At 38.4% G+C, this 17,437-nt stretch overlaps 2 protein-coding genes across 4 annotated transcripts; both read right to left on the bottom strand.

Annotated features, from left to right (window-relative positions):
- Positions 1–1,295: 1,295 nt before the first annotated feature.
- LOC129925303 (uncharacterized) lies at positions 1,296–6,703 on the bottom strand. Of its 2 annotated transcripts, none has more exons than XM_056024849.1 (2): positions 5,588–6,703; positions 1,296–5,408 (listed from the first exon to the last, which is right to left on the bottom strand). In XM_056024849.1, the coding sequence occupies exon 2, from the start codon at positions 4,479–4,481 to the stop codon at positions 2,925–2,927; it is 1,557 nt and encodes a 518-aa protein (XP_055880824.1). In that variant the 5' UTR covers positions 4,482–5,408; positions 5,588–6,703; the 3' UTR covers positions 1,296–2,924. The 2 variants fall into 2 exon arrangements, 1 of the variants encoding a protein (XP_055880824.1); XR_008777099.1 differs by having other exon boundaries at positions 1,297–2,102; positions 2,282–6,703.
- A 2,918-nt stretch (positions 6,704–9,621) lies between these two features.
- On the bottom strand, positions 9,622–17,437 carry LOC106057080 (uncharacterized). Of its 2 annotated transcripts, none has more exons than XR_008777067.1 (2): positions 16,520–17,190; positions 9,622–10,531 (listed from the first exon to the last, which is right to left on the bottom strand). XR_008777067.1 is itself a non-coding variant. In XM_013214129.2 (2 exons), the coding sequence occupies exons 1-2, from the start codon at positions 17,280–17,282 to the stop codon at positions 10,006–10,008; spliced, it is 612 nt and encodes a 203-aa protein (XP_013069583.2). In that variant the 5' UTR covers positions 17,283–17,437; the 3' UTR covers positions 9,622–10,005. The 2 variants fall into 2 exon arrangements, 1 of the variants encoding a protein (XP_013069583.2); XM_013214129.2 differs by lacking the exon at positions 16,520–17,190 and adding an exon at positions 17,197–17,437.

Genomic DNA, 17,437 nt, shown 5'->3' with positions numbered 1-17,437 from the left:
TCGACCCCCCCTCCCCACCTTACCAGAAGTGTAGCGACATAATATAAAATTATATAGTTATTCAACTAATTTTGTTCTTAAACTATGACTTCTAAATAAACGTAGGACCCCGGATCCGCCAGTATATCCAGCTCTAATTACAGAAAACAACTACTAAAAATAGGTGTACGACTCAACTGACTTAAAGGGAATTTAGTCATTCTTACTTCCTCCTTCTATATCAGAGGTTTCTCATGTTTTTCACCTTCTTGACCCAATGTGAACAAATAACAGGCAATGGCAACCGAGACTGTGACAGTGACCAACAAACTAGTAATTCATTTAACAGTGATATACATCAGCTGTTGAACTTCAAGGAAATTGTTTTCACTGTATTAAAGACCAGCATGTAGGTTTCATCCCATAAGTATGAAGACGTTCTGACCTGAAGAAAGGTATTGTAAAAAGGCATAATTAGATACTAAGGCTTGGTTTCTAAAAATACGCCATATTTTTTGCCTCTACGATTGGACACTGACAGTGTAGGCCTATACGGATAATCACAACTGGACTGACAGACATGACACCCTCGTTAATCGTGGGCCACAGAAACAGATGACCTTTACATCATCTGCCCTATAGATCGTAAGGTCTGAAAGGTGAACTTTTTCTTTTGTATTTGGAAAATTTTTACTTATTTTCGGGGAGTTAAATATATAAATTATTAACAATTTAAAAGTTTTTCCTTCGTTACTTCCCCTGGTACAAAAAAAAAAAAAAAAAAAAACTTGACCTTTCACAGATGTGTGTCTGACGGACATAAAACTACCCCCACCCCCCTTGCTTGCCAATTGAGTTCGAATCCCCATTTAGACAAGAATTTATTTTTTTTTTGGTTTATCGCAGAAAACAAACAAAAAAGTCTGCGGCCATTTTGAGGTGGCGAAAAAACATCAAGATTGACTGATAAATCACCTAGACTAGAAACTAGAGTCAAACATCAAATTTATCATGATGATAACAATATTCAACAATACTTACACATCTATTGTGCATTTATTTATTAAAATATATTCAAATTGAAATACAACTACAACCACATCCACAACAACCCCTATTTCCATTATACAAAGAGAAGAGTCTCGAAAGTATTGTCTTTGTCCGAATGACGACATGATACCCCATGGTCCACAGGATATACGGAGATTTATTATTATTATTACATTGTTAATATTTATGTAAGCCCGATCATCATCACCATCAAACTCCATTACAGTGGGGGCTTGACAGGCTCAAATCCTCTCTTGCAAAAGCCCTGGACAAAAACCCTGCTGTCTTGCGTAGTGCATAAATGTCCCCAAACAGGTCGATAATTTTTGTGTGAGCAGGTCAGGCAGGCGCGAGTGGATAGAGAGAGATGACCTATTCTCTGCTGCTCAACATTAAAATTTACCAACAGTAGGCAGATGTTTGCGCTACTGGGTGGGCTCAATCTGTGCACCTCGGTATGGTGACCAAGGGGCTAGAGTCACCTAAGTAACCAGACAACTAACTATACTAAATGGAAACAAGATAACAAACTTTAGTTTAGTATAAATAAACAAAATGAAACTTTATTTACATGGAATCAAATAATAATAAAATATAATATTATAATAATATATACACTAACTCTACAACTGAACTCAGCAACTAACTAAAACCCTCTAAATCTACACCACTACAAACACTAACAAACTAACCAAACCAACTATCTGACACAAACTGATCAAAACAACTATCTAACTAAGTCACTAAAACTATTACACTAGACCTAGATCTACAATAAACTAGTCTAGATCTACAATATCCTACTATTACAACCAACCCATATCTAAAACAAGAACATCTTAGCCTTAGGCTCAGTACATTACTATTCACTAAGAACAGAACTGAGAAACAGACTATAAATATAACTAAGCCACTAATAAGGCAACACTACAGAAACAAAATAAAACTAGATTCCCTAGAATTAGAATAGATCTACAACAGCAATTATAAGCAGTAATATTCAACAGCTAAAAGCAGCAGTTAAAAGCAGTAACACAGCAGTTACACAGCAGTTACACAGCAGTAATAATAGCCTGCAAAACAAATGCAAAACTATATTATAAAATATTCTATTAGGACTGATGAACGCCGCCATCTTCCGTACAGCATGTTGCCAACTATTATGACAAATAGTCCAGTAGAAAATAAAATAACTACTTTACACATAGTATAGATCTAGATCTAGAAAAAAAATATATATTTCTACACTTACAGGCCGTCCCAGGTACATGAATAAAAATATAATTAGATGACAGACCACAAATATCTTCAGCTGTCACACAGACAGATATGGTACTGACCACTGGTCAACTGTACACTGAACTGTTTTAAAAACAGCGTGGCATCACTTTTTATACACAAAAAGCGGAAGTACAAATAATAAGTTTGGCACTAGCCTATAAAAATAAAATATATAAAAATATAGCTCTGGGAGCACAAGCTCACATTCATCCCGCCTTAAATTTTTTGCATCCTCGCAAAACAAAATACTAACAAACTACTTAAAATGCATTACATACATACTGCTGACATATTCTACCATCAAAGAAAATACACACTAAAATCTATTTCACACAAAAATATACATCTCCATGACATGACTTAAATTATATTTCTTTACAAGGACAAAAGCAAAAAAAATATACACTTCATCAGCTAAAAACACAAGAAAATACTCTTGATTCTGTACATTCTGAAATAGGTTTAGCAACTACTAAACTTTTGAAAAAAAGCTTTCAAATACACATGTAGATAACATGTACTCATAGAGTTATTACAAACTAATACATCTTGATACATTGGAATGCAACCAACATATTAAATAAAAATTACAAATATACAAATGAAGAATTGTGCTAGTATGGTGAGGAAACAAACTTCATTTCCTCCTCTCTTACATATCGGTAAGTACTGCCGTCTTCTGCCTCCACCATGTACCAGCCAGAAGCATACTTGGGTACTGCAGTAATTACAAAACACGAGGGTTCATACTGCATGAACATTCTTCCCTGGCCTCTGACTCTCTGTTCGACAAGAACTCTGCACCCAATGTTCAGAAGGTCGTTCCTTTTCTTCTGCAACTCAGGAACCTCATGGGAGAGCAAGGTGGATTCTGGTTGGACCGGATGAAACTGTAGGAAAGGATTTGTTTCCCTACCTCCTACTGCATGATTACTGGAAGTGTCAGGTGAGGCAACTTCTGAATGAATCGACATCATTTCTGCCACTGCGGGTTGGTTTCTGCGAACAATTGAATCAGGAGCAGTGTTGGACCGCCTAGGATTCGGTGGCACCTCAACCGACAATTCTGTTGGCTTGGGAGCAGGTTGCAGTTGTACTGCCTGTGGTTGTTCCACTGAGGCAACCTGAACGCGATTCACTGCTGCAGTGACATCAGGGCAAGCTCGGGTGAAGTGGTCCCGGCTTCCACAATTCGAGCAGTTGCTTCTAGAAGGGTGTTGCTGGTGAGCCCGGTTCCCTGGCTTCTTTCGCTGACCTTGGAACCTGTTCTGCAGCCTGCAATTTCTTGCCAGATGGCCAGGTTTGCCACAAGTGTAGCATTTCCTGTTCTTCGTCGTTGGCCTCTTATGGTTAAGAGTGCGCTTTGTCTCCACGCGCCGTTGTGAGGTAACCTGTCTCACATTGCCGCTAATGTGATCAGGTTGATGGTGGTTGCAGTGGGGACAGTTAGAGTTCTGTGGTCCCGAAAGTTGTAGGAGCACAATCTGGGCTGCAAGCTCCTCCACTTGCTTGGAGAGCGCAGCTAGCTGGCCTTCAATCTTTATCTCACTGCATGTGACGTTGACTTGCGGTGCGACATTCTCGTCCTGGGCCCACCTGATGGCCATGTCTCTTAACGCCAAGAATTCAGTTTCTGGCCTGTCAAGTAGTCTCTCTCGCAGGTCTCTCCTTAGGGTCCTGTCACTGAGGTTTTCTACAAACTGGTCCCTCAGGATAGACTCGCTGAAGGGAGTTTCAGATAGAGCTCTCTGCCTGTCTGTGAGTGCTTCAAATGCCTGAAGGAGACGGTGTGAGTAAGTGCGGACAGACTCATACTGGTGCTGGCTTATTCGGAACAGCTGCCCAATCAGACAGTTGACGCTCCGCCTTTCTCCATAGGTGGAGCGTAGAACTTGTACAAGGGCATCTGGGCATGCCCTTGTCGTCTGAGGGTGACACCTAAGTTCGGCCTTCACTGCCTCACCTAGATGTGCAAAGAGGAAGTCACATTTTTCCTCTGGATGCACCATGTGTTGAGACTTCCAAGCTCTCTCAACATTTTGAAGGAACTCTTCAATTTCCCTGGCAGGACCATCACCATGGAAGCGCCGGATACTCATCTCTGTCCTAGGCACCAAGATCATTGTCTGAGACGGCTGCATTCTTGCTGCTGCTGCTGCCTCGCTGTTCATCTACGTAACTACTCAACAAAACTAAAGCCTAATAACCTCTCAATAACAATACCAAAAAAACAACTAAACTAACACTATCTATACCGCCTATCAATGCCTAAACTCCTACGCAAACCTAATCTATGCCAATAAAAAATACAAGTCTGGTCACTCAAGCACAGATCCCACTTCTGACACCAAAAATGTGAGCAGGTCAGGCAGGCGCGAGTGGATAGAGAGAGATGACCTATTCTCTGCTGCTCAACATTAAAATTTACCAACAGTAGGCAGATGTTTGCGCTACTGGGTGGGCTCAATCTGTGCACCTCGGTATGGTGACCAAGGGGCTAGAGTCACCTAAGTAACCAGACAACTAACTATACTAAATGGAAACAAGATAACAAACTTTAGTTTAGTATAAATAAACAAAATGAAACTTTATTTACATGGAATCAAATAATAATAAAATATAATATTATAATAATATATACACTAACTCTACAACTGAACTCAGCAACTAACTAAAACCCTCTAAATCTACACCACTACAAACACTAACAAACTAACCAAACCAACTATCTGACACAAACTGATCAAAACAACTATCTAACTAAGTCACTAAAACTATTACACTAGACCTAGATCTACAATAAACTAGTCTAGATCTACAATATCCTACTATTACAACCAACCCATATCTAAAACAAGAACATCTTAGCCTTAGGCTCAGTACATTACTATTCACTAAGAACAGAACTGAGAAACAGACTATAAATATAACTAAGCCACTAATAAGGCAACACTACAGAAACAAAATAAAACTAGATTCCCTAGAATTAGAATAGATCTACAACAGCAATTATAAGCAGTAATATTCAACAGCTAAAAGCAGCAGTTAAAAGCAGTAACACAGCAGTTACACAGCAGTTACACAGCAGTAATAATAGCCTGCAAAACAAATGCAAAACTATATTATAAAATATTCTATTAGGACTGATGGACGCCGCCATCTTCCGTACAGCATGTTGCCAACTATTATGACAAATAGTCCAGTAGAAAATAAAATAACTACTTTACACATAGTATAGATCTAGATCTAGAAAAAAAATATATATTTCTACACTTACAGGCCGTCCCAGGTACATGAATAAAAATATAATTAGATGACAGACCACAAATATCTTCAGCTGTCACACAGACAGATATGGTACTGACCACTGGTCAACTGTACACTGAACTGTTTTAAAAACAGCGTGGCATCACTTTTTATACACAAAAAGCGGAAGTACAAATAATAAGTTTGGCACTAGCCTATAAAAATAAAATATATAAAAATATAGCTCTGGGAGCACAAGCTCACATTTGGTTTCCCAGACATGTCGAGACAGAGATCAGCAAGTCTGGGGCAGTCAAACAGAATATGAGGCACGGTTTCCTCTTCTTCCCCGTAGCGGGGGGCACCGTGAATCGAAATTTGGCCATAGCCGTGAGAAATATGAGCCAACAGGACAATGGCCTGTCCTGCACTGTGCTATAATAGCTTGCTCAGGCCTGGACAGCCTCCACCACGGGGAAGTGCGGTCAGGGCGCCTCATGCGCTCCCAGACTCCACGGGCTTTTTGGGAATTGTCCCAGCACTCAAACCACTTTTCCATTTCTGTTTTTTGAATTATAAATGTATGTCCGATAGGCTGAACCTATCCTAACATACGTTATTAAATAATTATGTTATTGGCATAATGGTTTTCTAAAGGGCCAATCTCTCTGTCAAGGCCTCAAGAAAGAAACGTTTCCGTTGGGTTGAATCACTTCAATGTGAAGTGTAGTTGATCAGAGTTCCATACTGTATTTTACGTGTATATAAAAAAAAAACCACTGCTTATTAATAGTTGTTTTAGAATTAGATTATATTTCACGTATATACTCACTTCATGAAGTCTTCCTCTTTTAAAACAAAAGTAAACATTTTTTAAAAATATATAAGTAGCTCGTACGACAGAAAATACTTTACTGACAGTGATACACATAATAATTTTATTTATAAAGCGCTATGAACAAACATGATGTAGGCTCAAGTAGCTAAAATGACATACTAATCTAAAAAAGTTTTAAACAGATAGGTCTTAATGTTTTTTTTTTTGAAAGTAGTGTAGCATGTTATCAGTCAGATGTCAATGGGGAGTGAGTTCCAAACCTTTGGTCCGTGCAATGAAAAGCCCGCAGACCGTAGCTTTTAAAAGAGAAACGTGGCACCACTAGAAGCGTCCATTGAGCGAAGGGCTCTCTCAGTTCGCTAAGGTACAAGGGCATTTCTTTGTTATAGATGCACTGATGACAAAGTGTGGCCGTCTTGTAGTCGATTCTCGCTTTCACAGGAAGCGAAAGAGTGTAGTAGCAGAATCTCGTCTTGTTTTTCTAAGGACTATTCGTGCGGCATTGTTCTGAATACGTTGCAGCTTGGCTATTTTGTCATCAGGTATACCTGCTAGCACGGCGTTGCAGTAGTCAAGGCGGGAGAGTATGAATGCCACAGCTAACGTTTATGTTGACCCCGTTGTTAAATATGGTCTGATCTGGCCTAATCTACACAGCTGCAGATAAAGACCCTTGCAGAGCTGACTTACGTGTGGGTCTAAAGATAGTGTTGAGTCGAAGAAAACTTTAAGATTCCGCACTACATGGACAAAAGGAACCTGGCAGTTTGTGATAAAAATGAATCTGTACACATTTTTAAAAACATTAGTTAAAGAAAAACAGCTTCGCATAAATGTGTTTAAAATATAGTGGACAATTGTCTGCCATACTACTATGATCTTCCGTGGGTTTTTTTTTTTGTTTTGTTTTTTTTTTACTATTTAAAGTATATAGTTGTAAAAATGGTATGTTCTTTAAAAAAAAAAAAACAGCATGCATAATTAAACTTAAAAATTAATTTTTCATTTTCAGAAAAGAAAACAATGTTACAAAGGCAGTTTGTGTGGAAACACAAACTGAAAATCGGTCCCGAAGTGGTCCACCCAGGCAGGTAAAAAGGCAGGTTTCAATATTATCAGAATTAAATTCTACCAAAGACAAATGACAGAGAAGAATGGAGAAAAAAGATTAAACGGATATTGTGTGTTGCCTCAAAGGTCCAGCAGACCAAAGGATAGGTGAAAGAGAATGTGAAGTTGGATGTGAACCTGTCCTAACTGTCTTATAATGAATATCTAATTGATCTAATTGTTTTGTAAAGGGTCAATCTCTTATTCCTCAAGAAAAAAACATTTCCGTAAAAAAAAAAAAAGAATTAAAAAAAAAATTTTAAAAAATTCCTTTGGTTAAGTGTTCTATAATTTTTATTTTTATGAAAAAACTGCTTGCATAAGTGATTTAAAAAATTAGATTTTTCGCTTTCAGAAAAAAAAAAGCCGTTGCATCAGAACTTTTAATGGTCTAAAATATTATATGTCGGATTTTCACTATCTTTTCTAGTTTATGAAATCTAAACGGGACGGACGGACGGACAGACAGGCCACACAAAACTAATAGCGTCTTTTCCCCTTTCGCCGGCAGCTAAAAAGTAGCTGTTGCCTCAGAAGTTTGAAATATCTAAAATAGCATGATATCGAATTATCATTATCTTTTCCAGTTTTTTGTGATCTAAACGGGACTGACAGACTAGACAAAACTAATAGCGGTTATTTCATCTTCATGGGCCGCTAAATAACTTTTTTAAAGACTAAACAGTTAAAATATAGAAGCAGAGAAGTTATTTTTGTACTGCTATAGTATAGAAACTCTCTAGATAATTATTATTCATTACTATCTGTATCATCAATAAGTATTAATATAATGGTTGATATGTCATTGCCAATTTTTGCTATGTGAGCTCTATCACATCAAACCATGTTCTGCTGGATAAAGACCTGAACAACAGGATAGCCAAGACCATGGGCACTATGTCTGGGTAAAGACCTGAACAACAGGATAGCCAAGGCCATGGGCACTATGTCTGGGTAAAGACCTGAACAACAGGATAGCCAAGGCCATGGGCACTATGTCTGGGTAAAGACCTGAACAACAGGATAGCCAAGGCAATGGGCACTATGTCTGGGTAAAGACCTGAACAACAGGATAGCCAAGGCAATGGGCACTATGTCTGGGTAAAGACCTGAACAACAGGATAGCCAAGGCAATGGGCACTATGTCTGGATAAAGACCTGAACAACAGGATAGCCAAGGCAATGGGCACTATGTCTGGATAAAGACCTGAACAACAGGATAGCCAAGGCAATGGGCACTATGTCTGGCTTTCAGAAAAGAGTGTGGGGCAATACCTTACTAACAATTTCTAAGCCTTAGTCTGCCGGACCTGTGTGATGAGCACTTTGCTATACGGAAGTGAAACCTATTCATGGCAGGAAAAAAGGCTTAAATTTTTTTCACCTCCGTTGTCTATGGCGGATCTTTAAAATAAGGTGGCAAGATAAAATAACCAATGAGGAAATGCTACGAAGAGCAGGGTGCCACGACATCCGCTCTGTTATCAGTAGCAGACGCCTTGGCTGGCTAGGCCACGTTCGTAGAATGCCAGTAGGTCGACTACCACAAGACATTCTGTATGGCGATCTAATAGAAGGCAGGAGAGCTGCTAGTCGCCCACGTTTACGGTATTCTGATGTATGCAAACGCAACATGAAGCTCTTCAAAATCAACACTAACAGTTGGGGAAACGTGACACTGGATAGATCCACATGGAGAGAGAGCATAAAAGAAGGGTCCCGAATTGCAGATGCCATACACACCAGTAGTAGAAAGAAGAGTGAAAATGCAACGGCGCCTGGTGATTACATATGCCCAACCTGCGATCGCAGCTGTGTATCAAGGATTGGCCTCTTTAGTCACACAAGAAGTAGCAAAGGGAAAAGATTGTCTCTCGAGACGTCAAAAGCCACCAATGCCATTGCCTTAATCAAATCACATAGTTTCCTAATACTATAAATAATTTGGATAATAGGTGGTATTAGCTTTGGTTTGTTGTTCGATGATCTCTATGATCCCGTGTTCGAACCCTGCCCTCCGCCAGCTCCAGTCGTCCTGATGGAGGTTTGGGATAGGACGTAATTAACTTTAAAATCCGACATTGGTAAAAGATCATACAACAGACAAACAAAGTGTATCTCTTTTGGAATATCTTTATTTATGACGTGTTCAGTCTTCCTACAAAAATCAAGATGTCACCTTGCTACGTCACACTGCCAAGACTGATCGCTTTGAAATGACATTAGTACCTGATGTAAAGACAATTAATACAGTTAGGAAACACATCCTAAATTTGATGTGAATGTTCAACAATGAAATAATAATACATCGGTCTTTGGCAACAGATGTTCTGTCTGTGACGCAAAGATCGATGTACCTTAATCGCGATTTAACCGAAGACACCAATTAGGCTAGAAATGTGTGGGCCGCTCTACTTTCCCCATGCCGAAAGTATGTATGGGTTGAATGTAAGGAACAGATTCTTATCAAATGCAACGTGTTAAAATGGATCTTTGAGTGTTCACAGATTTTGACGCTTTTGCAGATCAGACCAAGTGATCCACTCAAAAGTGGAGCAGTTGTCGGGACGAAAGCCGAGGCTGTGGTACGTCTGGGGACGCCGGCAGGGAAAATAGGGGCACGACTGGCAGGCTCGCCCGTACTGGCATGAAATGACGTCATTTATTTGTGATGTTTTACTCTCCGTCGACTTCTCCGTGTCAATGAAAGAGAGTTTGAATGACCTTGGCTGTTGTTCTGATGGATAGTGTGCACCTTTCCCGCCATGCTTTCTTTTCCCGGAAGCAGTTATTTTTAGCAGAGGGAATCCGACTCGAGATTTTCTGTCTTCATCTTTGTGCAAGATGTTCACATTGGCTCTCCGTATGTCATGAGTCATTCTGGCAGCCACCCTCTCAGACCGTCGACTCAATGTGTCCAAGTAAAGAAAGAGACGCCTGTGACAGGCCTTGTTTTCATAGCGTGTTTTCCACTCGGGTTGAGCTATTAGTTTATGCCTCTGGAGCTCCTTATTAGACACACTCATTCTGAAAAAGAGAATCACAAGCATTAAATAAACCAGGGATCTAAGAAGAGAAGTCTGCACCTTCTTAATCGTTTTTAAAATGTATTAGAACAGCGACTCAAAAAGTCTAAATTCCTTTCAGAGGAAGATAATAAAGATGTTAAAATTAGACTTTAGACTTTTTAAAAGTTATTTCTACCATTACAACTCTCTGTCACTATCTTTATTTTTCTATCAAAATAGAAAGTCATTTATTTCTTTACTTTCCTATCTAAATAGCAATTAGTTTATATCTATACTTTTCTATCAGAATAAGTCATGTATCTGTATACTTTTCTGAGAATTAAGTAATTCATATTTATACATTTCTAAAACAATAGTAAGTCATTTATAAATATGCTTTTAAAAAATCGTTGGGAGAACAACCTAATGGACAGGCCTATGGAAAAGGCTCTAATCCTTGCTAAAGACAAGAAAGAAATAGTGATCTTTGTCAGATCATGTGGGGTTCCAATAGGACAGAAGAAAAAGTGAAGGCTGTCTCAGTGTCTCATAATGTTTTCAATAGTCAGTTCAACATTTGCATATAATAAATAGAACTTGTGTGATAATCATTAAGTCTGAAGGTTTGTATTACGTTTGGACCTATAGGGGGGAGCTATAGCTGAAGGTTTGTATTACGTTTGGACCTATAAGGGGGAGCTATAGCTGAAGGTTTGTATTACGTTTGGACCTATAAGGGGGAGCTATAGCTGAAGGTTTGTATTACGTTTGGACCTATAAGGGGGAGCTATAGCTGAAGGTTTGTATTACGTTTGGACCTATAAGGGGGAGCTATAGCTGAAGGTTTGTATTGCGTTTGGACCTACAGCTGAATGTTTGTGTTACGTTGTGACCTATGGCTGAGGGTTTGTATTACGTTTTGAACTATAGCTGAGGGTTTGTTTTACGTTTTGAACTATAGCTGAGGGTTTGTATTACGTTTTGAAGTATAGGGGGAGCTATAGCTGAAGGTTTGTATTACGTTGTGACCTATAGTTGAAGGTTTGTATTACGTTTAGAACTATAGCTGAAGGTTTGTATTACGTTGTGACCTATAGCTGAAGGTTTGTATTACGTTGTGACCTATAGCTGAAGGTTTGTATTACGTTGTGACCTATAGCTGAAGGTTTGTATTACGTTTTGACCTATAGCTGAATGTTTGTATTACGTTTTGACCTATAGCTGAAGTTTTGTATTACGTTTTGAACTATAGCTGAAGGTTTGTATTACGTTTTGAACTATAGCTGAATGTTTGTATTACGTTGTGACCTATAGCTGAAGGTTTGTATTACGTTTTGACCTATAGATGAAGGTTTGTATTACGTTTTGAACTATAGCTGAAGGTTTGTATTACGTTTTGACCTATAGCTGAAGGTTTGTATTACGTTGTGACCTATAGCTGAAGGTTTGTATTACGTTTTGACCTACAGCTGAATGTTTGTGTTACGTTGTGACCTATAGCTGAAGGTTTGTATTACGTTTTGACCTATAGCTGAAGGTTTGTATTACGTTGTGACCTATAGCTGAAGGTTTATATTACGTTTTGATCTATAGCTGGTTAGCCACGACTTGCTGGTCTATGCAGTATTATGTAATGTGTGTTTAGGCAATGTTAATTTTACGAAAGTGTTTGTGATGTTTTTGTTTGAATATTTGATAGGGTAATTTCTACTGTTGTATGTATATTTTTAATGCTACTAAAATTCCTCTATTTGTACTTAACTTCTCTTGCCCCAACATAAAATGTATGTAGCCAACATCAGATAACTGTAAACAACTCCTTCTAAGAATTTAAGTCGATGTCAATTAATTTGCATAGCTGTCTCTGCCCAAGAATTTAAGTGTCCGAATCATTGAATAGTTGAAATAAAAAATGGAAATCTAAAAGAATATGAAATGATTGATACAGAATGGGCAGATAACGTAGGGACATGGAGGACTGCCTGGTCGTGTATTATGTGTTCTGGATTGTGTCTCAATTATCCCGGGTTCGAACCCACGCCGACTTGGGAGATGGAGTTTTGGGCTAATATGTAATCAACTTCAAATCGGAAGGAACGTCCGTAAGAAACAAATTCATGTAAAACCTTGTAGAACAAACAAATGACAATTGTGAATATTCATAACAAGTTAACAACCAACAATCTATTTGTAAAACGTCTAAGAAATGAATCCTTCGGGTGTTCCTGTGAAAACTTCTCCAGCTTCAAGTTCTTCTAACTTCTAGCTTTCGATTTAAAAAAAAGGAACAATTAATCAACAATAATGCGTACGTTGTACAAAGATCTACTACAAGCCGCTAATCCTAACATTAAAATGTGCGCTATACTTTGTACATTTGGACTCACCCAGACATGATTGCTTACTTATTTACTTTGTACATTTGGACTCACCCAGACATGATTGCTTACTTATTTACTTTGTACATTTGGACTCACCCAGGCATGATTGCTTACTTATTTACTTTGTACATTTGGATTCACCCAGGCATGATTGCTTACTTATTTACTTTGTACATTTGGACTCACCCAGGCATGATTGCTTACTTATTTACTTTGTACATTTGGACTCACCCAGACATGATTGCTTACTTATTTACTTTGTACATTTGGACTCACCCAGACATGATTGCTTACTTATTTACTTTGTACATTTGGACTCACCCAGACATGATTGCTTACTTATTTACTTTGTACATTTGGACTCACCCAGACATGATTGCTTACTTATTTACTTTGTACATTTGGACTCACCCAGGCATGATTGCTTACTTATTTACTTTGTACATTTGGACTCACCCAGACATGATTGCTTACTTATTTACTTTGTACATTTGGACTCACCCAGACATGATTGCTTACTTATTTACTTTGTACATTTGGACTCACCCAGACATGATTGCTTGCATATATATTAGAAAATCCCCCCGTGCCCCCACTTGAGGAGGGCTCCAAATAAGTGTTTTTTATAGTTAATATTACGCAAAACGCAGGAGCCCCCAAAGAGGCCAAGCCCCCCTCCCGAGCCCCCAAAAATGATAGCGAATTCCTAGCTACGCCACTGCGTGACCAACAGGTCGCTTTTTTTCACGTTAGTAACACTGACCACAACTTCTGACACGAAGTATTGAACAATAAGTACAGTAATGGATCTATTGCTTAATTGAGCCTACGTAATGGTTGATAACAGCGCTCTATAAATGAAATTAATATTTTGTGTTCCCCAGTTCTCGTAGAAAATAATTGTATTAATAAGGCTTGTTTTTTGTAGTCAGAATATTAAGGAGTGCAGTCATTTACGAGGCTACGCAGTCGTAGCTAGAATCTACATATTTTGCCATGTCTAGCGCATGTTATAACCGTTGTCTGCCGGACAGTGCCGGTGGTCGGTTTAATTTCTTTTACCATCTACTTAAAAAGGCCAAAATAACAGCTTCTATTTTTAAGCATTAAAATCCAGCACGATTTCTCAATGTAGTTATCCCAAAACACTCTCACAGTTCCAGACATCTCGCACGAAACAGAAGGGATTTCCCGGAATTTTTAGCAATATGTTACAACATACTTAACTTTGTCCTAGTCCAAAATTAAAGTATTGACAAAGAGGTGGGCGAAGCAGTGGTAGAAAGAAAAATAATGTAAAAATAAAGACATTAGTCAACGGGTTTTTCCCATCAAGAATCGACACACGTCCATTTTGTTTTTCCAAGAAATTATTTCTAGCATGTCTAACAAGGCTCGTTAACAATCCTGCGCTGAGCGTGTTCACAACCAAACGAAACCTTCATTCATTAGTGACTTAGACCGAAATAGTTTGTTCTGGTTGCTAAAAGTTTGGATTTATCATTAGTATTTTTTTAAATAATAATTATTATTATTGTACCGGTCAGTTAATGTGTTTTCATGCATCTAGAATCTAGAGTCAACGAGCATGGTATCAAACTTCGTAAAAATACTAAATGTCAACGTTTATATAAGCCAGAGAGTAAGATAATATTGTTTTAAAATAATTCATGTAATAGTGCATCTGTTATCACTCAGCGTGATCAGTGCGCTAAGGTCCAAATTTCAAACTATTTTGTGGACCTAGAGGGAAGGGGATATCTAGGAGAAGGTTTCCGTGCTGCCGTTAGGCTCTCAGCAAACACAACTCAACTCGAGTGGGGATTCGAACTTGAGCCCCTTGAAAGGTGGCCAAGCGGTTTTACCTCTTAGAGAGACACACACACACACACACACACAGAGAGAGAGAGAGAGAGAGAGAGAGTTTCAACAGGTGTGACAGGCTACTGACAAAATACCCAGATCTAGCGATCTGTTTTCTCAATGTTTTTTGAATTCTTATTCTCCGGTCACAGAATGTATGCTTGCACCCCCACCCCATGAGGGAGCTATATAAACCCTTTCAGCGGAGTTGGAGGCGGAGCCCCGAGCCAAGCATTTTTCTGTATTCAGAACTTCGGAGATCTATTTTTTTAATTATTTTTTTTGGTCACTATCCGTAGACTGCTTCTTATAGTAAGACAAGCGCAGGTCAAATAGAAATAATTCATCCATCCATTCATCCCGGTGGCAACAGAGCTTATGGAGGGCCATGGCCTTCTTCAACATATCTTTTCATTCAGATCTCTCCTGTGCTTTCGTTTCCATGCCCGGACGCTTAGATCTTGTAGATCTGCCTCTACAATACTCTACAGTCTACATCATCATGCCTTCGCATTCATGGTGAAATCAATTCATATTAAACTTGTACAAATAGTATAGTAACTTGACTGACTTCAGTAAAGGAAGCACAGTGAGATACTGACGAAATACTGAGAATAAATTACTCATGAACAATGACTTTGATAGCTTATAGCCCAAAAAGACTTTTCTGAAATGTTACGTCATTTTTTATCCATCTCTAGAAATGTCTTTCATTCCTAGCACGCATCAATGTTGACCTAAATAGCTTTTCAAGGACTTCCGGAAGTTTTTACACGTGCACATCTATTAACTAGGTCATTTACACAAACCAATTATAGGCCTATCTTATAATCCTGACGCGTCTTCACCAGCTAACCCGCGCACAGAAGAGAGAGACATTCGAGGCAGATGAGCGTGCACCGTTTTCTGCAAGACGTCTTGTAGAGGGCCTGTTTTGTAGAGGGCCTGTTATGTAGAAGGCCTGTTTTGTAGAGGGCCTGCCTGTTTTGTAGAGGGCCTGTTTTGTAGAGGGCCTGTGGCCTGTTTTGTAGGGGGCCTGTTATGTTCACGCAACAGATGTCAACAGAACGATGGAACTTCTCTCGTGAGAAATTGAACGGTTCCGATTACGCTGTTCACATATACAGATTAATGTTTAAATAAAAAATGAAATCGCATTTCTGCAGTGCTGAAAATAAGAAGATTCAAGGTTGAGCCTGATCACCAGCAGGCCAATAGATAGGATTTAACATCATCATAAATTTGTTTATTACATCCAAGCCAAACAAATAGAAGTTCATCTGACCCTGTGACCTATTATCGTACATTAGAAGTAGTATCAGTCAGGGGCGTAGCTAGGGTATATGATGTCCGCCCTTACCCCCCCCCCCAAAAAAAAAAAAACCCAACAACAACAGCGAAAAGACTTTTTTGGTGGGAAATAATGTGTATTTATTGTTAAACTATTGCTACAAGCAAAGACAGTTTGTGTGGAAACGCAAACTCAAAATCGGTCCCTGAAGTGGTCCAACCAGGCAGGTAAAAATGTCTATAAATCAAATATGAAGAACATAAAACTAAAATGTTATTTAACCTTGGTTAGGCCAATAATAGAATATGTATTCTCTGTTTGGGACCCCTCAACTCAAGAAAGCACTAAGAAACTGGAACAGACACAAAATAGAGCAGTGAGATTTATAGCAAACGAATATTCACACTTTAGTAAAATCACTAAATAAATAGATATATATAGGCCTATATTAAAATGGTATAAATTAATTTACCTTCGCTTGATCTCCTCAATTATAGTAAACACTTGGTGATGTATAGTGTGAAAAAAGATGTCATCTTTCTTAAACAGTGTTAAACCAGTTTTCAAATAACATCGATGCTATGATAGAATCGATCCACTTTCTCTAGTCAACACTTCACACAAGACTAAAACCGAAAGTCATAGTCTACTTTTATTGCCACTCAAATGCCTGTCATTTGTTAAATGGATTGGAAATCGATTACGACGTATCTTTTCTTCGCCTCTTTAAAAGTATTCATCTGTGCGCTTTGACATTTAAATCTTTCAATACATTGCATTCCCTAATGTAAAGCTTAGGCTTTCAGTCTGTTTACATTCCTTAACTCGCCGATCTAATAACACATACAACAAGATAGAGCTAACCAATAAATAATCGTGTCGTGTCTAATGTCGTTTTTTTTGTGTGTGTTTTGATTTCGGTTATAGGAGTTAAAAAAAGAATAAGATCATTTATCTCACATGACCTAAGTACCGTAACGTTTACTTCTTATTCCATACAAATATTATACAGCTACCTAAATAATAGACATAATTAGCTTATAGTTTGTATTTCTAAAAGCAAAGCTTGCATCCATTTAAAAGTCTATATACATGTATATCCATATAGATCTACATCTAAAAACATTTAAACAATGATTATATGTTTACCCATATAAAACAAGGTGTGCGCTCCAAAGTGTGCTCTTCCTTATGTCTTCAGCACATATAGGCTTATAGTATATATATATAGACATGTATTCACATGAGAGCTCTCCATTTCAGAGGATATCATCTGCCAGCTACTTTCCTCCATGCCAATAGTATCAAATGGCGCCTGATTTTATCTTTATATCGCTTCCAGAGGGCCACCTCTTTTACGCTGTAATCCTTTAAGCTCGACATTACGGAA

This window comes from Biomphalaria glabrata, chromosome 3, assembly GCF_947242115.1.
Source record: "Biomphalaria glabrata chromosome 3, xgBioGlab47.1, whole genome shotgun sequence".
In the NCBI taxonomy this organism is placed as follows: Eukaryota; Metazoa; Mollusca; class Gastropoda; family Planorbidae; genus Biomphalaria; species Biomphalaria glabrata.
This window is presented reverse-complemented; position numbering and strand designations above follow the sequence as displayed.

Coding starts and splice junctions, on each gene's coding strand:
- LOC129925303 (XM_056024849.1), bottom strand. CDS start 4,481: ATGAACAGCGAGGCAGCAGCAGCAGCAAGAATGCAGCCGTCTCAGACA.
- LOC106057080 (XM_013214129.2), bottom strand. CDS start 17,282: ATGTCTATATATATATACTATAAGCCTATATGTGCTGAAGACATAAGG. Junction 10,532..17,196: donor GCACACCTTGTTTTATATGG/GTAAACATATAA, acceptor TCTCTTTTTCAG/AATGAGTGTGTCTAATAAGG.